Consider the following 25,040-nt stretch of genomic DNA (forward strand, 5'->3'; position numbering starts at 1 on the left):
AGTTGTGAAGTTGCTCCTCTGTCTTCCGTGATGAGCTCTGCACTCTTCAATTGCTGCCTATATGCAAGAAGAATAACTTCTGGGTGGTCTGATTTTCCAAATGGAGGGAGAAGATTGGAACGATAGACATCGTTGATGGTGGATTAACAATAGTTGAGAGTTTTCCATGGTGCATCTATAGAAAATGATAAGTCAGTGGAGACATGCTGAATTTCGGAAGCCTTCTGAGGGAGTCCACATTTACTGGCATCCCTCAGCCTTGTAGTTTCTGCTGACCTCAACATTCAGGTTTTTCATCAGACAAAGCCATTCTCATAACTCATTGTACCTCAACTTCTCTCAAGTGTCACAGTAAAAGCTTTCATCAGATTACTCCGGACTGCACTTTTTAAAATACATTTTTGTATACTTTAGCCTTGCTTTCACCTCAATTTAATTGCAGACATCCACATACTTTTCTCTCTCTCTTATTGATCCCACAACATTGTCAGAACTCCTTCCTCATTTTCAAGCATCCTAATTTAAGCATTATTTCCACATGAATCAATTAGCCATTAACACAGGATCCTGATGGAACAGTGTTTTCAGGCCCAACATGCTTGACCAAAGTTGTACACTACTATCCAAATAAGAAAGATGACTCTTTTTCCCCTTAAAAAATAATCTTTTTGAATCTTGCTCTCTCACCTTTCAGTGTCAAAATACAAGTAGCCCATTTTTACCGCCAAGACAATGTTCTATTTATTGAGTGTTGCATTCCACACTACCCCTCTCAACATGCCAAGCATTCCATATCATTCCCACCTCAAAGAATCCGCCTGTCCCTTTTATCCAGAGGTTCAATTGCTCTAACCCATCACTCAAAACAAAATTGGCATCACTATATATTAATTTTAATCCCTCCACCATTGTACACTATTGCCTTATGCAAACCTTTTCCTCGCAATTTCTCGTGCTCCCGTGTTAGTCTAAGCAATACCTTCAGTTCCGCATCAGAACATTGAGTTTATTACCCACTTGAAAGTGAACATATAATCTACTGACACTTTAATCAATACTTAAAATATTTAAGTTTACATTTAAAAAAATTATGATACTACTTAAACTAATTTCAGGCTACAACTCAATAAATGTTCAGACCACACATGACCATACACATGGGTGGATTCTATAAGCAAAATCACATTTGCTGATCTGATCTCAGCCATGATCTTGATAAATTGGAAAGCAGGTTCAAAAGGTTACCTTCTCCTGTTCCAACTCATCACATATTTCATCAGCAATACAGGCTTGCTGCTAGCAGAAGGTTTCAGTCAATTGAGGAAAGCCCATCTTCAGGATCAAAAATAAAGCATGAAGGTAACATGGACAATATTAAGAGTCACATTGCCCATCATGTCTATTCAGTTCCATACAAAGGTAATCCAGGTATTTCCACAGACCGGCTTTCTCCCCAGAGCCTTATATTTCTACCCCACCCCTCCAAGTAAAGATCCAGTTGTCTTTTAAATTCCATGGTCAAATCTATCTCTGTTTCTTCCTCTGGTGCATTCCATGTTCTGACCAATGTTTAAAAAAAAATCCTGTGTCACTATTGGTTCTTTTGCCAATCACCTTGCGCTGTAACTTCATCTCTTCTGCCAATGGTAACGGTTTCTCCTTATCTACTTTATCCATAATCCTACATGATAAAAAACATTTTTCAACATCTGAAAATGCAGGAAATAGCTGGAAAATTGAGATTAAACACCATTCATCAGAACTGGCAAAGAGAAAAACAATGTAATGTTCAAATCAGACATTGCCACAGATAAGCCTGGAGAAGCTTGGAATGTAGTTTTTAAGGTTCATGTGCTCCAGTTTTATGTAGTCTTTGAATGTTTCGTGAAATAAGATCTTTGGTACTTTGCCAGGTTCTAATTCACCATTTTGAGCAGCGATGAATCCCAGGAATTCCCAGGAATTGCTAAGGATGTTGCATTTTTTTCCATGGAGGCCTTTTTTTCCGAAAAAAAGCGAAGTAAACCTCATTTCCACATTCATGGCAATATGGAACCCGTGTCACAGACATATATAGGCTACAGATCAGATTGCATTAGAAGAAAAAATTACCTGGGACAAGGGAGACATTGCATTTATTATTAAAGCTAATCAAATTTATTGTTCATGTGGGCTTGTAAATGCCAAGGCAGTCTAAACTTTTACTTCCCCACCAAACTATCAATTTAAAGAGAAAACAAAACTGTTTCAATATAATTGTCAGGGGAGCGGCCTTGTCGAGGGAAGTGCCTTGTAGAGAAAAGTGTGAGTCCTTCGGCTCGAGAGTCTTCGGCAAGTAGGCTGAGGGAGGAGGCCACGCCAAAAGTTGGAGAGGGTGAGACGATACAAGGAAATGACAGGTAAGCTGATTCAGTGTGAGGTTTGCAGGATGTGGGAGGTCAGGGACACCGTTGGTGCTTCTGGCTGCTACGAATGTGGTAAGTGTGTCCAGGTTCAACTCCTGAAGGACCATGTAGGGGAACTGTAGGGCCAACTGGATGACCTCAGGATCATCTGAGAAAATGAGTCGAGCCTGGACAAGACCTTCAGTGAGATTGTTACACCGAAGGTACAGGAAGAGAGAAGGTGGGAGACGGTGAGGAAGGGAAGGAAGCTTGGAGTACAAGAGACTCCAGGGGTTGTATCTCTGGAAAACAGGTTCACCCTCTTGGAACCTGTCGGGACACAAGATACCGCCAGTCTGAGAGGTGAAAAGTCGGTGAGGCAAAACCAAAGAGGCCGACGTCAGGCAGAGCCATGGTAGTAGGGGACTCCATTGTGAGAGGTACGGACAGAACGTCACGGACAGAATGCAGTGCATCCTCAAGGGTAAAGGTGAGCAGCCGGAAGTGGGTAGTGCATGTCTGCACGAATGATGTCGGGAAGAAGAGGAAAGATATTCTGCAGCGTAACTTTAGAGAGCTTCGTAGAAGGCTGAAAAGCAGGACCTCCAGGACGGTTATCTTCAGTTTGCTTCCAGTTCCTCGTGCCGGTGAGAGCAGGAACAGGGAGATACGGGACCTGAATATGTGGCTGAGGAGCTGGTGCAGGGGGCCCGGATTTAGATTCTTAGACCACTGGGATCTGTTTTGGGGTAAGGGTGGATTGTCCGGGTTGGACAATTGTCCAATTGGACAGGCTGCACCTCAACAGGCGGAGGACCAGCATTCTGGTAGGCAGATTTGCCACTGCTACACGGGTGGTTTTAAACTAAATAGTGTGTGTGGGGGGGGGGGTCAAATGGGATAGACAAGGATGGAATTAAAGGGGAAAAGAGTATAGGAATAATTAAGAAACACCTCAGAATTAACAGGACAGAAATTTCACGAAGCAAGAGGAGAGAATGGCCAAATGTAATAGGAATCGATGTGGAAGCAAAGGATTAAAAGTACTCTATATGAATGTGCGAAGTGTAATAAGTAAAGTGGATGAGCTTGAGGCTCAGATAGAGATTGGTAGGTATGACATTGTGGGGATTACAGATTACAGATTACAGAGACGTGGCTGCAGAAGGATCAGAAGGATCAGGACTGGGAACTGAATATTCAGGGTTTTCCGTCCTTTCGCAAGGACAGGCAGGTGGGCAGAGGAGATGGGGTAGCTCTGTTGGTGAGGGATGAAATTCAGTCACTTGCGAGGGATGACATTGGGACTGACAATGTAGAGTCACTGTGGATAGAGTTGAGGAATTGTAAAGATAAGAAGACACTAATGGGAGTTAACTACAGACCCCCAAACAGTAGCCTGGATATAGGGTGTAAGTTGCAGCAGGAGTTAAAATTGGCATGTAACAAAGATAATGCCACTGTAGTTATGGGGGATTTCAATATGCAGGTAGACTGGGAAAATCAGGTTGGTTCTGGACTCCAAGAAAGGAAGTTTGTAGAGTACCTCCGGGTTGGATTCTTAGAGCAGCTTGTACTAGAGCCTACCAGAGAGAAGGCAATTCTGGATTTAGTGTTGTCCAATGAACCAGATTTAATAAGGGAACTCAAGGTAAAGGAACCGCTTGGAGGTAGTGACCATAATATGATTAGTTTTAATCTGTAATTTGAGAGGGAGAAGGTTAAACCAGGAATGTCAGTGTTGCAGTTGAACAAAGGGGATTATGAAGGCATGAGAGAGGAGCTGGCCAAGGTCGAATGGAAAAGGATCCTAGCAGGAATGACGGTGGAACAGCAATGGCAGGAATTTCTGGGCATAATTAAGAAGATGCAGGATCATTTCATTCCAAAGTGGAAGAAAGATTCTAAGGGGAGTAAGAGGCAATCGTGGCTGACAAAGGAAGTTAGAGATGGAATAATAATAATAATAATAATAATAATAATATGCCTTTATTGTCATTGTACGAACAGTACAACAAAATTAGAAGTGCTACATCTGAAACAGTGCGACAGTGCAAATCTTTCAAAGACAATTGCAAAAAACATAGGAACCAACACAACAAGTACCAATATCGAGAATGCCGAGAAGGTAGTGGACAGCCGATAATTTTCTCTGCTGTCTTAATAACCTTCTGGAGGGCCTTCTGGTCTGCAACTGAGCAGCCAGCATACCACACTATGGTGCAGTATGCCAGTACGCTCTCAATGGTGGAGCGGTAGAAGGTCACCAGCAGATTCTTCTTCAGTTTGTTTTTCCGGAGCAGTCTTAAAAAGTGTAGTCTCTGCTGTGACCCCTTGTTTACCACTGTAGTATTTGCAGTCCAGGAGAGGTCCTGGGAGATGGTGGTCCCCAGGAACTTGAAGGTGGAGACCCTCTCCATTTCCTCCCCATTTATAAGAAGTGGGGTAGGAACTGCTCTGTGTCTCCTAAAGTCCAGTACCATTTCTTTTGTCTTACTGGTATTCAGTGCTAGGTTGTTTGCCTCACACCATTTGGACAGAGCACAGACCTCGTCTCTGTATGCAGACTCATCTCCTCCAGTGATCAGACCGACCACAGTTGTGTCGTCTGCAAATTTGATGATTGAATTTTAGGGGTGGATAGGAGTGCAGTCGTGTGTACACAGAGCATAGAGGAGGGGGCTCAGCACACAGCCCTGCGGGGAGCCAATGCTGAGCGTAATGGTGGAGGAGCTGTGGGGGCCGATCTTGACAGATTGTGGGCGGTTCGTGAGGAAGTCTCTTATCCAGGCGCAGATGGATGGGGGAAAACCCAGGTTATTATACAGCTTGTCCACTAGTATGCCCGGGATGATCGTATTGAATGCCGAGCTGTAGTCTATGAAAAGCATTCTTACATAGGTCCCCGGGCTCTCTAGGTGGCTCAGTGCAGTGTAGAGGGCTGTATTGATGGCGTCTTCTGTAGATCTGTTTGCTCGATAGGCAAACTGATGAGGGTCAAAGCTGGGAGGAAGGATGGCGTTGATGTGTTGTGCCACACGTTTCTCAAAACATTTCATAACAACCGATGTAAGGGCTATTGGTCTGTAGTCATTTAGACTACTGACAGCAGGCTTTTTGGGGACAGGGATAATAGTAGCCGATTTTAAGCAGGAATAAAACTAAAAGAAAAGATGTATAAGATAGCAAAGATTAGCGATGAGCCACTGTGGATAGAGTTGAGGAATTGTAATGGTAAGAAGACACTAGAAACCCAATATTCCAGTGATTCTTTCTATGGCATTATATCTGCTCAACAGCACATGGACACCTGTGCGAAACAGTATAAATTTAAATCATCTTATCTGAAGTACTGGTACTGATAAAATTACAGACAATTTCAAAGATGTATTCTACAATATAAATTAGATTCCATACTTAGCTAGAAAATCAGTTGTAATGGTTTATTTTCCCATAATTCATATCAAATTTTTATCCTGGCAGATCTGGTCCTCGTTCATTTCTCATCTCATTCTGCCCACTGGGAACCAACTGATAACTCTGCTCTTCCTTACTAAAAGTTTTCTTGAACTCTACTTTCTCTAAATTGTTATACTGCCCATCAAACATAATAGCAATTATTACCTGCAACTAAATATCATGATCAAAGACATCTGCAGATATAAATTCCAATCCTTGGTTACTGATAACAGTTGCAAGGGCAAGGAAACCATTCATAGCCTTAAACGCACAAGATGTAATTTGGACCTCAGTTGTGCTATCGTCAAGCCTATTTCCATATCTATTACATCATTCAACACCATGGCAGCTGCAAAACCCTCCACGTTTTTGTTATCCGCACTCTGGACCACTAACACAGCTTCCCTTGTTCTACTCTGAGGTCAATAGTCAATAGTCGTTTATTTGTCACATACACATAAATGTGCAGTGAAATGAAACATTACCCGCAGTTGAACAATAAGACCAATAAGAATAATCAATAAAAATGCAATAACACATACAATCACAAACTAACACCAAACAAAAAGAAACATCCATCACAGTGAGTCTCCTCCAGTCCCCTCCTCACTGTGATGGAAGGCCACAATGTCTTTTCTCTTCCCCTGCCATCTTGTCCCGCGGGCCGACCCAAGCCCCGCGATTCGGGGCGGGCGAACACGCTGCCTCTGCCGCTGCCGGTGCTCCCGATGTCGGCCCCCACCCAGGGGCCTGAGGGCTTCCGACGTCCACGCGGCCCGCGCCGGAGCCTCCGGAGACGAGTCGCAGCCGCTCCTGCAGCATCCGCAGGCAGCCAGCGCCGCAGGTGGTGAGTCCGGGCCGCGGGCTCTGCAAACCAGAGCCCCAGGTGCATGGCCGGTGATAGGCCGCAACGGGAACGGAGACACGACACAGAAACAAAGGTCCCGTCTCCGTTCGGGAGAGAGAATTTTACAGTTCCCGTTCCCTCCCACCCCCCCCCAAACATAACATACAAACCCTACACCATATTAAAATTACAATTCAGACAAAAACAACAAAAAACACAAAAGACAGACGGGCTGCAGGCAAGCCGCAGCTGCGATGGCAGCGCTGGCTCCTCCTTCAAGTAGAGGTAGGAGGAGGAAAGAGTGTAGGAAAAAAATAGGAAATAAAATCCTAAAGTCCTAAAACTGATTAAACATTTGCGCTTGGTAAGAAAATATTTAAGAATAATCAAATTCCATATTTCTTTACATAATTATTACATTGAGATGGTATGTTCAGAAAATACCTCAAAATATATGGTATACCCTGGGTTCTTATCAAGGACAAACATAAGAATAAACTGATCAATCTTGTGAAAATCAGCATTATTTTTGGAAAACCAAATAATAATCACTATCTGATTAGAAATTGATCATAAATCATAAACATTTTGAGATTTTATTCCTTGGAGTGCATAGAAGCTGAAGGGTTATTTTATAGAGGTTGTGACAGCACCCTCTCCCTTTGGGTGTCCAGCTGACAGGCCAGAAGAGGCAAATTCCCAGCATTATTGCTGTTGGTTGCCACTTGAACCTTGTCAGCCTACTCTCTATGAAACCCAGGCTTTTGAGTCAGAAAGGAAGACTGGGTGTAGGGAGATGGCAAGCGAGGAAGCAGGAGAGAAAGTGGAAGAAGAAAAAGGAAGAAAGAGAGCGAGGAAGGGAGATAAAGTGGGTTACCTCCTTCCCAGTTGTGTTCGCCTGTCGCAGGTACAAGGAAGACTGAACCACTGGGACAGACCTGAGACCACCAGTGCCAAGACTAGGCTGCCAGGAAAGAAGCCCTAGACACCCACCACCTGAGGTTAAGTCAGAGTGGCCTGGGCAAGCCTGAGATGCCAGAACCTCTTCCTGCCCCAGCGCACCTGCACACGCACACTGACTGCCAGTATTACCCAGAGACCCCCAGCATTGCCTCTCCAAGCCCAAAGTTAAGCTGCCAGGAAGAAACCTGTACTATCAGCCACTCCACAAGGCAGGGGCAAACTGCAGGAAGAAGCCAGAGATCGCCACTCTACCTTCAAAGACCAGGACTAAGCTGCTGGGACAAGCCCGGGATCACCAACGCCATAATCTGACAGCGAGGTACAGAGACCCCATGCGGTGCTGGACTTTACCACTATAAATAAAATGAACCGTGCGAGTTCATCCTATTGCAAGCGTCGATATGGTCACGAGCTGTGTGTCTGTCCCCAACTCCGCAAGGTGTATAAGATCATATGGGGAATAGATAGAGTTGATGCTTAAGAGTCTTTTACCCAGAGTAGGAGAATCAAGTACTAGAGGTTTAAGAAGAAGGGGAAAAGATTTAATAGAAATGTGAGGAGAATGGTGGGTTTATGGAAAGTGCTGCCAAAGGAGGCAGTTGAGGCGGGTACTATATCAGCATTTAAAAGGACATTTGGAGAGGTACATGGATAGGAGAAGTTTAGAGAAAAATGGACTAAACGCAGGCAGGTAGGACTAGTGCAGATATTGCATCTTGGTCAGCATGGGCAAGTTAGGCTGAACATCCGTTTATGTACTCCCTCCAACTGACCCCTAAAGACCTCCTTTGATTTCCCTGACCATATGACCAATGACCCTCCTCTTCTCCTCCCTAGATTGGAGGACTTTGGTTATGGAGACAGATTAGAAATACTGAGCTTCTTTCCCCAGAGCCAAAAAGTGGCCTGATAGAGGCATATAAGATTGAGACGTATACATCAGATTGATGGTAAAAATCCTTTTCCATGGTAAGAGTATCAAAAACAAGAGGGCTGAAGTTGAGAAGATGGAACTTTAAAGAGAATTTGAGGGGCAAAATATTTTAGTCATTGATATCTGGAATGTAACTGGCAAAGATGGTGTTGCAATCGGAAATAGTCACAATGTTTAAAGAGGTATTTAAACAGACATAAATAGGCAAGGCATGGAAGAATATGATCATAATATGAACAGGTGGGATTAATGTAGATGGACAGAAAGGTTAGCATAGACATGTTGGCCAGAAGGACCTTATTCTGTGCTGAAAGTCTCTGACACTGAGCTAGCGAAGAATGTTCCTGAAGATTGTTGTATAGTTTTAAACTCAGTGCTGAATTCTAAATTAAAATGGATATCATAGTGAGACAGTTTAGCTCAAACACAAACAACAGATAAAATGAAAGACGGGCTTATTAACGGGCACTATAATTCCACAATACGCATACAATTTACCAACAAGTCCCAAAACCCTTTTTTTTGGTGTTTAAAAGATTTACAATCTTTATAACAAAGCACAATTCATTGCAATTTTTGAATCAGTATTTACATTATTATTGCATTCCTCAAAAGCCCTTCCTACCAATACCCAAGAGCTCGACTTTTTGACATATTGTAAAAGTACAAGAGCAATTACGTATAAGAACACCAAGGAAGGAATTGTGGTTTTTAACAACTCCTCAAACAATTGTAGTATCTCAAACTACAGATGCCTTTACATCTGCGATGACTGACCAATAATCACAATCATGTCCTTTTTACAAATAACTTCATTTCTGGAAGTGTTTTCTTCTTGATGCCCACGGACTTGTGTTTTGCCCAAGCTCTTTGATATACACCATCAAAAGTTGAATTCAAATCAAGGACAGTTAATCACATCCTTCAAGATCCTGCTCTTCAATCCATATTGGACTAAGGCTGTGAAGAAATCAATTGTCAAGTAGTCCTGGTGAAACCCACATTTTGCATGGTGAACAGATTGTCTGGAAGTAAATAACCACCTGATCACATTGTTAACATTTCCATAACTTTTGATTGCTGCAGTGTATATTCTTGCTGCCTATAATGGTCCTCAAAATCATATGGACAGCCAGTTCTATTCAATTTAATATGACTGCAGTTCCACATAACACAAAGGAGGGAATCCTCAATGTTTAGCAGTATTTTTTGTCAATGATTGCAGTTGTCATTCCTGCCAATACTTATGGATAAATGTACCTGTGGCAAATGCAAGGACATGGTCAAGTAGATTTATCTTTCATATTTATTCGTTCACGACATGTCACACACCAAATCTGGCAGCTGTGTCATTCCAGACACAAGATAGCTTGATTGGTAATCCACTCTTGACAAAGTCATACCCAATGGAACCAAGTGAATCAAATGGCAACTGCAGACGTTGGAAATCTGAATCATAAATTGAAAATGCTGGAAACATTCAGCAAATCAGGTATGGAGATGAGAAACAATGACCTTTTCAAATCAAAGAGTTTGCCAAAGTGGAAAAAAATGCTTTCTATCTCCTAGTTCTGAAAAGTCTTTGAGTGAAAACTAACTTTCTCAGATTGCAGTCTCTATTTGAATCAATGAACTGAACTTTCAACAAAATGTGTTCAAGAAATATTTAGATGATTAAGTGCATTTTTTGCACTTAATATAAAAAACTGATTCAAGTGTTTAAACCACATGCAGGAAAATAAATAGTAATTACTTTTACAAACCATGAACATTTAATTTAGAATGGAAGTTGTTATAGTAAAATAGCATAAAGCTGAAACAATTCAATCAAGGACAATTGTGTTGATGGTTTATCAAGTAATCTTAGACTGGTGCCAATTCTTTGATGTTATGAATTCTAATTAGATATACACTGCAGCAGCAATTATCAAATTAAGGCTGCGGAAATGAAGACATTATGTAACTATTTGAACAATCCAAAATATTGGAAAATAATCCAGAAAATTTGAGCTCAAATTCCATAAAGGATTTGTTTATTGGGAAATTCTTTAAAACCAAGTGACCAAATTGTTAATCATAAATTCCAAATTAGTTCACTATTTTTGTTTTATGTACATTTACATTATTCACATTCCATCTTCCACATACAAAGGACAACTCTCAACATTGGCAAAGCAACGGCCCATCGCCATAATGAAAATATATCTTAAGTGATCTGATCCTAAGCTACAATGTAACTGTGCTCTCTGAGGCTAAACATTACGAGGCTTCATTGCAACTGACAGGAAAGCAGATGAAAATTGTCTGAAATTATTGCATTTGTACACTCCATGAATGAGTACAGAATCCGAGGTTGAACAGTGACCCACGCTAAAACTTACTGACATACAACTGTTATGCAAGCAATCACCAAAATATAAAAAGACAAATCCAACTGTCAAATATTATCTGTCCCCATATATCTGTGACACAGTGCTCTTGAACACTACACAAGCAGCTCAGCAACTATGAACTTCTACAGACTGTCTTTGGTTCTACAAAGGACTTTTGAATTTTGCACTAGTATTGGTTATTAATTATTGAATATTTTAAACTTATATATTATCTGTGTATTGAGTTCACCAGCCCTTTAAATTTCTGCAAGTAAGAATTTCATTGTTTCGTTGTCAGTTCATATGACTATTAAGCACTCTTGACTCTTCTTTTAAGATGTCAACTTTGCCTGTAAACTAAAATGCTCTGGTTTTAAAACTAGAGGCTTTGAACAAGTCAACGCCCATTATTCATGTTACAAAATATTAAAACAATAACATTAGAAATGTTGAACCTGGATCAACACTTCTAATAAGAAATGTGTCCATGAGCTTTAGCCCAGAAATCACAGTCTCCAGGCTCTAACTCCTGAGCCAAGAACTAAAGAGACGGATGACAACTTTCAAAACCTCTCAACAACTTCTCCTTTGACTCCTCCCACTTCCTCCAAACCCGAGGCGTGGCTATGTGCACTCGCATGGGCCCTAGCTATGCCTGCCTCTTTGTCGGGTATGTCGAACAATCCCTGTTCCAGACGTACACTGGCCCCATACTCGAACTCTACCTCCTCTACATTCACGACTGCATTGGTGCTACCTCCTGTACCCATGCAGAACTCACTGACTTCATACATTTCACCACTAATTTCCATCCTGCTCTTAAATATACTTGGGCCATCTCCCTACCGTTTCTGGATCTCACCATCTCTATCACAGGAGACAGACTAGTGACCAACATCTACTACAAACCCACTTACCCCCACAGCTATCTGAACTGTACTTCTTCCCACCTTGTCTCCTGCAAAAAACCTATCCCCTACTCCCAATTCCTCCGTTTACGCTGCATCTGCGCCCAGGATGAGGTGTTTCACACTAGGAAACACCTCACCTTATTCTTTAGGAAACGGGGCTTCCCCTCTTCCATTATAGATGAGACTCTCACTAGGGCCTCCTCTATATCCCACAGTTCCGCTCTTGCTCCCCCTCCCCCCATTCGTAACAAGGACAGCGTCCCCCTTGTCCTCACCTTCCACCCCCATCAGCCAGCATATCCAACAAATTATCCTCCAACATTTCCGTCACCTCCAACGGGATCCCACTACTGGCCACATCTTCCTATCTCCTCCCCTTTCTGTTTTCCGCAGAGACCGTTTCCTCCGTAACTCCCTGGTCCACTTGTCCCTTCCTACCCAAACCACCCCCTCCCCAGGCACTTCCCCCTGCAACCGCAGGAGATGCAACACCTGTCCCTTTACCTCCCCCCTCGACCATCCAAGGACCCAAACAGTCTTTCCAGCTGAGGCAGAGGTTCACCTGCACCTCCTCCAACCTCATCTATTGTATCCGCTGCTCCAGATGTCAACTTCTCTACATCGGCGAGACCAAACGCAGGCTTGGCGATCATTTCGCTCAACACCTTCGCTCAGTCCACCTTAACCAACCTGATCTCCCGGGTGGCTGACCTTTCTGTCATGGGCCTCCTCCAATGTCATAGTGAGGCTAACCGCAAATTGGAGGAACAGCACCTCATATTTCACTTGGGCAGCTTACAGCCCAGCGGTATGAACATTGACTTCTCTAACTTTAGATAGCTCCTCTGTCCCTCCCTTCCCCTCCCCCTTCCCAGTTCTCCCACTGTCTTCCTGTCTCCACCTATATCCTTTCTTTGCCCCCCCCCCCCCGACATCAGCCTGAAGAAGGGTCTCGACCCGAAACGTCACACATTCTTTCTCTCCAGAGATACTGCCTGACCTGCCGAGTTACTCCAGCATTTTGTGATACCTTCAAAACCATTAATATATTGCCCTTTGAAATTCAATATGTCTGCATCACACTTGAAAAAGAGCTCCTGAAATTAAGCTATTGATTCCTGAAATACTATTGGATTCTGGAAGTAAGCAACTCTGTACACATTATTAATTATTTTACCTTGGATTAATTAATTTCAAGAAAATGCAAATAATTATTAAATAACTTCCACCACATGTGCAATTGAAAGAAATTTATACTTGCCTCTCCAAAAAAGATTGGGAAAAATTGATCTTTACATGACAAGAATATTTTTATGCAACCAAGATCTTGAAAACATCATCACCCACATATTGTTTTAATACAACAAGCCTTTATTCTGTTCTTGAGCCTCCCAGGACCCATGCTCAGCCCCAGCACTAATCCTCCAGCTGCTCTTAAACGATATGGCACCCTTGGGATGAGCTGTGCTGAATGCCTAGATTTTGTGGACATTTCAAGTGGCAACAATATCCTATAAAGATATTCAGATAAAATTTTAAAACAGTTCAAATAAATTTGCAATTAAAATATTCCACTTTAAAATATCCGAGTTACAAATAAAAGAATCTATTGATAATTAAACATGCATGCAGAATGGGCAATTCATCTCCAAATATAAGGAAGGACTTTAATTTGTTGGAGTAGTTCAGAAAGTTTAAAGAACTAATATGCTGAATGTGAAGTTCTTTTAGGAGAAAAGAGATTGGGCAGGCTAGGCTCATATCACAAGATTTTGAGGGAGCTTGGCAGGTTGGATGCAAACGACAATCCCATTGTCAGCGGATCTACAATTTACAAATCAATAAACCAAGGACCGATCTATTCTTGACAAAGCAGAGTGGTGAAAGGTCATTGGGATAGGCTGAAAGGGTAAAGATTACAAGCTAAACAGGTATGACCTTTATGAATTACGAAGCAAGTTTGTGAGGATGTGGCCTATTCCTGATCCCGATTCATATATATGTACACAAATATGAAGTGACAAAAATAAGCAAACAACATAATCGTCTTAGTTTTTTTAAATGAATACCAGCAACACCATTCAAGTAAATGGGGGTTTTGCTTGTATTTCAGCCATGATCGGTGTAAAGTTGCAGAGTACCCATCTGGTACAATCCACAACTGGTACAGCCCAGTACAATCCACAACTGCACCTACACTTTCTTGTGATTCCAGGAACTCATTTGGAAGACAGATGTGCTGAATCTGGTCCTCAATACTTCTATAACTTGTGTGTCCCAGTGGGCAGACGCACAATGCTGAGATATAGTGAACTTCACAGATGAGACTGTGATGTTGTCTCTGAAACTTGCTCTGCCCCTTATCTTAAAGCCAATAAGCATAAATGGTGGTAAAAAATAAAGTAACAATGTTCATTTATGAATGAGTACTTATTGTGCAGAAAAGGAAAAAAAATACATTCTAATCTCACCCTCAATACTGCAGAATGTATTCAGCTGTGCCCCTCTGGTTACAAACATTGAATTTTTAGCTTGAAATCTATTACATATGAGAAACCAATCTGTCTCCAACTGTTCATGACCAAAGTCCTAAACAACATTGGCAATTATAGCTCCCAGTAAACCACTTTTATAGTGAACAGTATAAAATATGCATTTTATTTTGTGATAACTAAAAACTATGGCTGCTACATTTAAAGCTGGGTGTAACTTTAAATCGTGTTGATATTGTTTTCTACCTTTTTCTTTAAGAATTGATAAGTACCTTTATTGTTCACAAAATGCTGCGCACAGTTGTGCAGAACAGACTGTGAAAAATAACAAACAAAATACTTACAAAGGAGCTCACTGAGAGTAATATTTCAAAACGTATGTGCCACTAATTTGCTCAGCCAAGCACCCTGCAAAATCTCATTCACTTCTTTCCCCCATTCCATGCAATGATATAAAAGTAATTTTTGAACTTGCAAGAACAAGACTACAAACAACAGCAAGAACAAGAGTGAAACCAATACAAATTAAAATAAAAAGCAGCAAATGATTGTCTGTATCATTTGCCAAAACTAATTTACGTGCTCAGATTCTGAAGTTAGCATTGTATCCACAACTAAAATATAAACGAGAATGCTCAAGGTTTTGGGAGTAAATATATTAGAATGTTTACAGAATTAGTTAACTGAAAAGGAAATAAAAGGGTGTCAAATAAGGGAAGAGTAGTAGTGTAATGTAAAGCCAGGGGTAGGGATATATGGGACCCAGGAATGGGAGATAAGCATACAGAGGGGTGAATGAGGTAGGGTGACTGGTGTGATGGGAGGACCATAATTGACATCCGTTTGTCTTCTTTTTCACCTCTAGCCCTTTTCACTATCTGCCCCCAATTGCCAATCATCCCCCTCCCTCACATGTATCCACCCATCCCGTGACCCCCACCCCCCTCCGCTCCGCGGGTGGACCTTCTTTACCCCACTGTCCACCTGACTGACCACTTTTCGGCAACTATACACCTGTACTCAAGATCTCTCTGTACTGCAACTCTCCTCACAACTCTGTACTGCAACTCTCATCAGGCTTACCCTGATTTGGCACAGCAAAGTGCAACACGTCAAAATTAAATTCTGTTTACCATTCCTTTGTCCTTCCCTACTAGACAATAGGTGCAGGAGGAGGCCATTCGGCCCTTCGAGCCAGCACCGCCATTCAATGTGATCATGGCTGATCATTCTCAATCAATGCCCCGTTCCTGCCTTCTTCCCATACCCCCTGACTCCGCTATCCTTAAGAGGTGATTTACATCCTGTTGTAAATTTAGATATACTTGAAACATAGAAAGTTGGTGCAGGAGTAGGTCATTTGGCCCTTCGAGCCAAATCATCCAGAATCAGTACCCAGGTACTGGGTCATTTGGCCCTTCGATCATCTAGAATCAGTACCCAGTTTCTACTTTTTCCCCATATCCCTTGATTCCGTTGGCCCTAAGAGCTATATCTAACTCTCTCTTGAATACTTCCAATGAATTGGCCTCTACTGTCTTCTGTGGCAGAGAAGTCCACAGAGTCACAACTCTCTGGGTGAAAAGGTTTTTCATCATCTCAGTCCTAAATGGCCTACTCCTTATTCTTAAACTGTGACCCTTGGTTCTGGACCCCCCCCCCCCCCAACATGGGGAACAATTTTCCTGCATTTAGCCTGCCCAATGGTATGGGGTATGGGGAGAAGGCAGGAACGGGGCACTGATTGTGAATGATTAGCCATGATCACATTGAATGGCGGTGCTGGTTCGATAGGCCAAATGGCCCACTCCTGCACCTATTGTCTAGTACCGCCATCCCGGGAATTAACATGATGAACCTACGCTGCACTCCCTCAGTAGCAATAGAAAGATTGTGATGAAGATATATCCATGCATACGTATTTGCAGGTGAGAGAGTTATGTTCATTAAATGAATATATATTCAGTGAAACTTCATGAAATGTGGAAATAACAAACTGCAGATGGTGTACAAAAAAAACAAAGTGCTGGAGTAACTGCAGGCAGGTATGAGTTACCAGGCAGCATCACTGGAGAACATGGATGGATGATGTTTCAGGTAAGACCTTTCTTCACACTGATTGTGAGGGGGGGGGGGGGAAGAGAACCTATAACCACCTATTAATTTGCCAGTCTTTGCCCTGCCCCTCCTCTCTTTCAGCTTTCTTTTCCTTCCCACCCCCATAATCAGTCTGAAGAAGGGTCCCAACCCAAAACGTCCCAATGTCCAAACGAACATGGACACATGTTCTCCAGAGATGCTGCCTGACTTGCTGAGTTATTTCAGCACTTTGAGTGTTCAGAAAATGTCTTACAAAAGCTAAAACCAAATTTATTAAATTCTGGAACAAGCAAATTATGATCCCGATTGAAGGATTGCATTTTCCCGAAGGGGCTACATGTTTGGATTCCCTTCTCTCACCAGTTATCTTATGCTTGGATTAAATTTTTGAACAATATCAATGTAACACAGTTTCAATCTAGATCAACTAATAGGCAAAAAAAATGTTGTTTGTGAAAAAGACCAAAATTATTTCACTTCACAATGAAATAATCCAAAATGTTGATTAATCTTTCTTTACGTCAAATCACCCTGCAGCTGTACACAAATAAAACTTAATACCTTCTAAACCCATAGACATGGTTAACATTTTGAACCCAAAGATAACACTGTATAAAGAATACATAATGCTTAAGCTTTGTTAACCACACTGCTAATGCTTATAAACGTTTCGGTTTATTTCGACAAAATATCCATAACGTGTTTAGCCATCATAATACACAGGTTAATGATTCACTTACTTTTATGGGATCCGTGCTGAACTTAATTTTCCTCTTGGCTGGAACATTATCTTCATCGGACAATCCTGTTACTTCTGTACGTTCCAAAACGGGTTCGTAATTGTTTTCATCGCTATCCAATTGTTCCTCCGAGTCTTCATAAGTTTGGTCCCAACCAGTGTCATCGCCGGATTCCACACCGCCGCCTTCATTTTCCGCATGCTGTACAAAAGGTTCAGTTCCGGAACATTTATTTTTGTCGCTTTTGTCAGTTGATCGACTGATGATCGAAGACCCAGGGTGGTCAGCTGGGCTTTCCTCTGGGAAATGTTCACCCGCTGTTGATATTTCGGCTGCAACTGCATCGTTTTTTGGAGGATCGGCAACATTAGGATGTTTCACACTAGCACCAGTATTTAAGTGCTTCCCCAAGTCTCCAGTAGATTCTCCGTTGCGATTATCCGTACATTCATTAATCCCAGATTTAATTTGCTTTGCCTTCACTGCGCTGCTTTGGCAAAGGGCAGTGGATTTTACAGTCTCTGAAGGAAAAGCTTGTTGGCTTGAGATGTGATTCTTTTCACCTTCCCGAGGCGAACATGTACCACCATCCTGGTTTACAAAATTATTTCCATGTTGGCCCTGAACAGAAGGATTTTTTGAAGCAGCCTGCTGTTGCTTTCCCTGCTCTTGCAGTTCAAGTGTTTTAGACGAATCATTTGGGACATTGTGTCCAGCCGGAAAGCTTTTGCCAGTTGCCAAGGCTGCTGGTAGCTCGGTGTTCTGAGAAGCAGCAGAAAGTGGGGCAGTAGACGACGGAGTCTCTGCTGTGGGGCAAGTGCAGTCCAATGAATCGGTGCTTCCTTCATCCCAGCAGAGGCTCTGGACCTCTTGCAGTTCATCCAGCGGTCGGTCCTGGAGACATTTCCTCTCCCTCTTGGGCGAGCCTGGTTGCGGGGCAGTCGCCGAGTCGCGGACGCTCTGCTCGAAGAGCTTACGGGTCTCGGAAAATTTGGAACCGCTAGGCGGGCCTTCTCGCCTAGTGTCCGTACGACTGCTCCGATCGCAAACGCCAGCCGGCAGCTTGACCCGAGCGCCGGATGCCACCTGCGCAACATCGCGGGCTCGTAGCCTGCGGTGCGGCGACGAGGGAGCCCCTCTGCCGCCCCGGACTCGGGCAGCAACCGCGCTCTCCTCACTGGACTCCATGCCCATCTGCAGGAACAGCATGTTCTTGATCCGGTTAACATTGGAGCCATACTTCCTTCCCCGCAGCAGCTGCTGCTGCGACGACGGTGGTTTCTGAGACACTTCCTTAGCCTTGGAGTCGCCCCCGGCTGCCGTCGTCCCGGCCCCTCCGTCGCCGCCGGTTTTGCTGAAGGTGGTCTTGAGCGCCTGGAAGTCGGTCCTATACGCGTTGCGGTGCGGAGAGGAGCTGCGGAGACTCGATCTCTCTGCAGAAGCCTCGGTCTTCATCATGGTTTGCCGTCAGCGGCGAACGGTGAAGAAGTGTGACGGCGGTTGGGGAGCGGGGGGGGGGGGGGGGGGGGCGGTTACCCGTGACTTAGCCCCGATGCCGGCCTACCGACCGCCGCCGGCTCCTCCGAAATGAACGCACAGAGGTGAGGTCTCTGCTGCGAGGGAGGGAGGGGGTCTCAGCTCAGGCGGCCGCTGTCACGCCTGGTGGCGGTGGAGAAGAAGATGCCTGCGGGCACAGCGGGACAGGTGCTCCCGAAGCCAAAGCGGAGCAGCGGCTGCCGGCTACCATGCCGGCGTCTCGAGAAGGGGGACTCGGGTGGGGGACGGGCTCGGGTTGGGAGTAGGATCGGCTGCCGTTGCCGTTGCCAGCTCCGCTTCTTCTTCTCCTCCTCCTCCTCCGCCACCGCGGCCACGCGCCGACGCGACCGTTCCCGCTGACAGCGCCTCGCGCTTCGCCGAAACAAAACGCCCGGCTACTCCGCGCGCCCGCTACGTCACTGCGTCGCCAACCGCCGCCCAACCGCAAACGACACCGGAGTCCGGCGTGGGACGGACTGGAGGCTCTGCTCCAACGAACCACGCGGCCTGCTGCAAGAATGAATGGGTGACATGTCAACAACACGCTGCAGGGTGAATATCCCGGTAACCTACAATCTTCATTGCAACATATGCTGGGAATTTATAGGTAACAATCCATGGTGCGAAGAGTCAAAAGGGTGAAACAAGGAAATCCAGATGCTGGGTTACACCAAAGAGTAACTAACGGGCAGGCAGCATCACTGGAGAAAATGGATTGGTGGAGTTTCGGGTCGGGACCCTTCTTAAGATGGATTGTAGTCTGGCTCAGATTTCTTTCCTTTTCTCTTCCTCCCCCCACCCCAATCTGTCTGAAGAAGAGAGCCGATCCGAAACGTCACCCATCCATGTTCTCAAGATATGTTGCCTGACTTTGTATCTATTCATGGTGGGATTTTTCCACGTCAGATCTGATCAACGCTTTACACAATATAATGTTTTTGTTTCCGATTTTTAGTGATGTTACTTTGTTTATCACATCAGAACTTCCAACAGTGAAACCTTAGTGTTATATATCTGGACAGTCAGCCTCGTGATGACTGCATTTCAAGTTCTAAGACAATAACATCCTATTCAATTTTATCATAATGCGAAGGGAATGCATGACGGGCAAATCGTAGAAAAAAGGACGGCGCACACGGTAATTATATAAATTATTATTTTTAATAATGTTCCACCCCACATGCAAACCTATGCAGAAGTAGAACCATGGAATCTTTAAGAATTTGTCATAAGAACTTGAGAATTAGGAGTAGGATAGAGAATTCAAAAGATTCACCATCTTCTGCTGTCTGTCCGTGGGTGCGGGGGGGGGGGGGGGGGGGGGAGGAGAGGGGAAGTTTTGTTGCCTCCATCACAGTGAGGGGGTGTTTGGAGTCACTGTGATGGATGTTTGTGTTGGGGTCGTGTGTCCTGTGTTCTTTTCTTTTTTGCTGTGTCTTGTGACTGCTGAAATTTCGTTCGGTGTTTGTGCCGAATGACAATAAAATTTTGTTATACTGTTATACTGTTATAAAGAACCTTCTTTACAAGAAACTTCCTTGTCCAAAATGACCCACCCTTTACACAGACAGTAACCTCTGGTTCTAGATTCCTCAAATGGAGCAAGTATACTACTTTGCAAATCTTTCTAAACACCTGTTTTTGCGTTTTTTATTATGCGGTATTGTGTGTAGATGATGATTAAAAAAAAAAGAATTTAATCCATTTTAAAATAAGGCTGTAACGTAACAAAATGTGGAAAAAGTGAAGGGGTCTGAATATTTTCTGAATGCACTGTATGTATCCCTCTTGGGCGCACACCTGTCTCTAGTCGACATTCACCCTTTCAGGGAACCGCCTTGCCTGAGGTCATCTGCTGCAGGCCCAGATTTGTCTTGGTTTTTTTCTTCGATTCCAGTTCTTTTCCCTCGCCCTCCCTACCAGAATCAGTCTGAAGAAGGCTCCTGACCCAAAACATCACCTGTCCATTTTCTCCAGAGATGCTGCCAGACCTGCTGAGTTCCTCCAGCATTTCATAGCTATCTTTGATATAAACCAGCATCTGCAGTTCCTTTATATTACAGAAAAGGCATTTGTCAGCTCCACTCACATTCTACAGAGCAGATGCAAGAGGAACTTAGTTGGTCAGCCAGCATCTGTGCAGGGAATGGATTGACAACATTTCGGGTCAGGACCTTTCTTCTAGACTGATGGAGTAGGGGAGGAGAAAGGTTGAAAAGGCACAAAACCTGGCAAGTGATCGGTGGATGCAGGTGAGGGACAGATGGGTGGAGATAGTAACAAAAGGTCAGGGGTGACAAGGAGCCCAGAGGGTGTCAGATAAGAAAAGAAGAGAAGTGAAAGGTAAAGCTGAAGTGATGGATATGGGTAGAAGGGTGCAGGGGGGAGAAAGATGGAATAAAAGGGAATACGGGACGAGGGGATGGGCGAGCAGCATGGGGAGAGTGGGGGAAGGATGAAGGGCGACTGGGGTGGTGCAAGATGGTGGGAGTGAGAGTGAGGTCAAAAGTCAATAATGTTTTATTGTCATATGTCCCAGATAGAACTATGAAATTCTTACTTGCAGCAGCACAACAGAATATGTAAACATTGTACTCGGTAAACAATATAATAAACAAGTAAAACAATGTTCAGTGTTATATATATATATATATAACACTGAACATTGGATATTATATATATAAACAAACAATAATAGTGCAAAAAGACAAAACCGATGCCCCCAAGTCTATGTAGTTCAGAGCTTATTTGGAGATTTCTAGTATTTTTTAGCCTGATGGGATGTAGGGAAGAGGCCGATCCTGAACCTTGACGTTACAGTTTTCAGGCTCCTATATCTTCTTTCCGATGGCAGGAGTTAAATGAATGTGTGGCCAGGGTGGAGTGGATCTCTGATGCTGGCTGTCTTTTTGAGGCAGCGACTCCTGTAAATTGATAGTGAGGAGAACCTGGGATGCACTGGGCAGTATTCACCACTATTTGCAGTACTGCAGTCCATGTGAAGTTATTCCAACCTTGTCTATTGCATTCGACACTCGTGATGTGGCTTCACTCTGCTTATGAAGCATAAGAAAATATAAACACAGACAAGGAGGAGTGATAATTTTTCAGATTTTTTCAGCAGTCTGTAATTATGAGGGATGAAGAATGAAAATACCATATTTAAGGAGGCCATTAAACATACCTGAGCAATTACAAATACCTGTGAAGCCATGTGTCCCAAACGTTATGGTGCCCTGAAATGGGAGGACTATGTATAAATACTGCTGTAATTTCTACATGATGAAACCAAAATGTATAAAATACCCTTTAATAAAATCTGACAATGTGCACTTTAACCACATGTGATTTTTTTCCTATTGCAAATCTCAAATTGTGGAGTACAGAGGCAAATAAATAAATGATGGCTCTTTGTCCCAAACATTATGGAGGGCACTGTATATTTAAACCTCTGCTAAAACAATTGCGCAGATAAAAGCTTTTGATTAATGGGGTTAGAAGGGAATATAAATCAGATGACATTCTTATGGATTTCTATAGTTTAACCCTAGCTATATAATTAATAACAACTTTATTAAATGGGATTGTTAAGTGAATGAGAAGTAATCACATTAATGCATTCATTTTTTGCTAACAGAAGCTCCTTCACAGCACACATTTCGGGTGATTTGTCATTGTAGCATGCATTATCCCACATTCGTATATTAAAATCAATCTGTAGATACTGGACACATTCATTTTATCAATGTAATTGAGTAACACGAGATAAAGAGAATACTTAGGCTTAATTCCTGCTCGACGATGAGGAAAGAGTTCATCTCGACCACTGAGGAATTTACTGGGAAAGATAAAATCAAGAACAGACCAGGAATAATAGGGGAGTACACCCATACACAAACAAGTTAATACTTTCATGTCCAAAATAACCTAACAGTTGTGATCTTATCTGTTTATTGGCTACCAATCTCTGAATACTGTTGATTTCAGTTATCTAAGATTCATTATTTTTTTTAAATTCTGCTCTACCTAAAGCATTGACATTTATTTAGCATTTTTACCATCACACAGCTCATATTATAGAGTCCTGAGTCTCACTCAATGCCCAATGCATATCACAGTGCAACTTGTAACTTCTTGCTGGTTCTAACTCAATAATATTAAGCTTAATTTAATGCAAAACTAAAAGGACAGTTTTACTCATTCTCCTTGGCAATTTGCTATTAAATTAATCTGATGAACTATTTAGATGTTCTGCGAATCTGCTATGCTTTTTAGTTTATTGTCATGTGTACAGAGGTACAATGAAAAGCTTTTTGTTGTGTGTTAGCCAGTCAGTGGAAACACAATACATTACAATGGAGCCGTCCACAGTATACAGATGCAGGATAAAGAGAAAAATGTTTAGTGCAAGATGAAGTCCAGTAAAGTCCGATTAAAGATAGTCCGAGGGTATCCAATGAAGTAGATGGTAGCTCAGGACCGCTCTCTAGTTGGTGACAGGAAGGTTTAGTTGCCTGATAACAGCTGGGAAGAAAGTATTCCTGAATCTGGGGGTATGCATTTTCATACCTCTATACCTCTTGCCAGATGGGAGAGGGGCGAAGAGGGAGTGTCCGGGGTGAGACTCATCCTCTTATGTTGGTGGTCTTGCCGAGGAGGCATGAAGTGTAGATGGAGTCAGTGGAAGGGAGGTTGCTTTGCGTGACGGTCTGGGCTGCATCCACAATGGTCTCTGCAATTTCTTGTGGTCTTGGATGGAGCTGTTCCTGAACCATGCTGTGATGCAACTCGATAAAATGTTTTCTACAACGCATCTGTAGAAGTTGGTGAGAGTTGTTGGGGGCATGCCGAACTTCCTAAGTCTTTTGAGGAAATAGAGGCGTTGGTGCGCTTTCTTGGCCATTGCTTCAATATAGGTGGTGCAGGACAAGTTGTCGGTGATATTTACTCCGAGGAACTTGAAACTTTCAACCATCTCTACTTCGGCACCATCAATGTGGGGATGTGTATCGCTTCCTGAAGTCAATCCCTTTTTCCTTTGCCTTGCTGACATTGAAAGAAAGGTTGTTGTCTTGACACCAGGTTACAAGGTTACAACGTACATACAAGGTAACCTTGTAACCTCAGATAACTAGGCAATGCCATGTTGCAGCTTTGACAGCTTTAATGCCACAGAAATAAATTTTATGAAAATCAAAAAACAAGACAATTATTGAATTTCTACCCTTATTGCAGAGGATTGGCCATTCTTTCGTCTTTTATGTACATCCTAGCTCAAATAAATTGAATCGGGCACACACTCAGATATAATAAGTCAATATACGTCACAGGGCTACCTTTTATTGATTATCATTGTACCATAAAGTCTTTATTACATACAGTTTGTTCACCCTGGTTCTTTATCAATTCTTTGACACAATTTGGCATTGAATCATTCAGTTTCTAACAGTTTACAAGTTTTTTTTCATCTCAATGCCACAGCTGAATTATGGCCTCAATGAGTTTCTGTGTCATGGTACAGTCCTTTCCTCAGTGTCTGCTTATTGACCACAAATTCTCAATCAGATTCAGTTGAGACAACTTACCAGGTCAGTCTAAGACACGTATTCTTTTCTGTTGGAAAAACTGGGTCACCATCTTTGATGTGTGACATGGTGCAAGGTCTTCTGGAATATCCCAGATCAAGCAGGAAAAATCTTTGCCATCCCCGGCAGTATTCTTCTCTGCAATACATTAATATGTTACGGAAAATTAGAAGTTGTTTTTTCACAGGTCTTCAGACTCTAAAATCGATTTCAGTAAAGCATTGGCACTTGGTGCTTGAGCTTTTCGAGACTCATGCTGCCTCCAAATTATTCTCAGGGCATTGCTTGTCTTTCTCGTCCCTTCATACTTTCCCAAATCACCAAGATCTCATCTCTTGGAGTTGTATTCTTTTTACGGCGATACCTGCCCGTCCTTTTGGGCAACAGTGATCCAGTTTCAGACCCTTTGTTGTCAATCCTGGACATAGAGGTCTGGCTCACCCCTACCAACTTTACAGTCTCTTGCTTTGATTTTGTGCAATGTTGATGCAAGGTTATGATCTTTATTCGATTCCTTGGAGTGCTATTCATTTTGCAAAAAGCTTGATATCCATTTTATGAATTACTTGACGAGTTCTTCTCAAACAATGATAAAACAGTGGACAGTTGATGCAATACTGATGCAATGCTGGTGTAAGGTTGTTATTTTGTCTTTAATTTATTTTGAATATTATTGGTTTTAAATATAAGAACAAATGGTGGCATAGAAACTCATCA

The 25,040-nt window shown here is 42.8% G+C and overlaps 2 protein-coding genes across 7 annotated transcripts in view; one reads left to right on the forward strand and one right to left on the reverse strand.

Annotated features, from left to right (window-relative positions):
- ppp1r9a (protein phosphatase 1, regulatory subunit 9A) overlaps window positions 1-19,129 on the reverse strand; it is a 127,747-nt gene extending 108,618 nt beyond the window's left edge. For 4 of the 5 annotated variants that reach the window (XM_078422570.1, XM_078422560.1, XM_078422551.1 and 1 more), the window contains exon 1: window positions 17,203-19,129. In XM_078422570.1, coding sequence (XP_078278696.1) covers window positions 17,203-18,660 — 1,458 coding nt within the window. In that variant the 5' untranslated portion in view covers window positions 18,661-19,129. The remainder of the gene's footprint in view (window positions 1-17,202) is intronic. The other variant, XM_078422540.1, reaches the window with a different exon arrangement.
- A 117-nt stretch (window positions 19,130-19,246) lies between these two features.
- Window positions 19,247-25,040, forward strand: part of sgce (sarcoglycan, epsilon) — a 140,376-nt gene continuing 134,582 nt past the window's right edge. The window contains exon 1 of one of the 2 annotated variants that reach the window (XM_078422652.1): window positions 19,247-19,345. In XM_078422652.1, coding sequence (XP_078278778.1) covers window positions 19,261-19,345 — 85 coding nt within the window. In that variant the 5' untranslated portion in view covers window positions 19,247-19,260. Of the gene's footprint in view, window positions 19,346-19,586; window positions 19,877-25,040 lie in introns of those variants that run through there. The other variant, XM_078422690.1, reaches the window with a different exon arrangement.

This window comes from Rhinoraja longicauda, chromosome 2 (assembly GCF_053455715.1).
Source record: "Rhinoraja longicauda isolate Sanriku21f chromosome 2, sRhiLon1.1, whole genome shotgun sequence".
Taxonomy (NCBI): domain Eukaryota; kingdom Metazoa; phylum Chordata; class Chondrichthyes; order Rajiformes; family Arhynchobatidae; genus Rhinoraja; species Rhinoraja longicauda.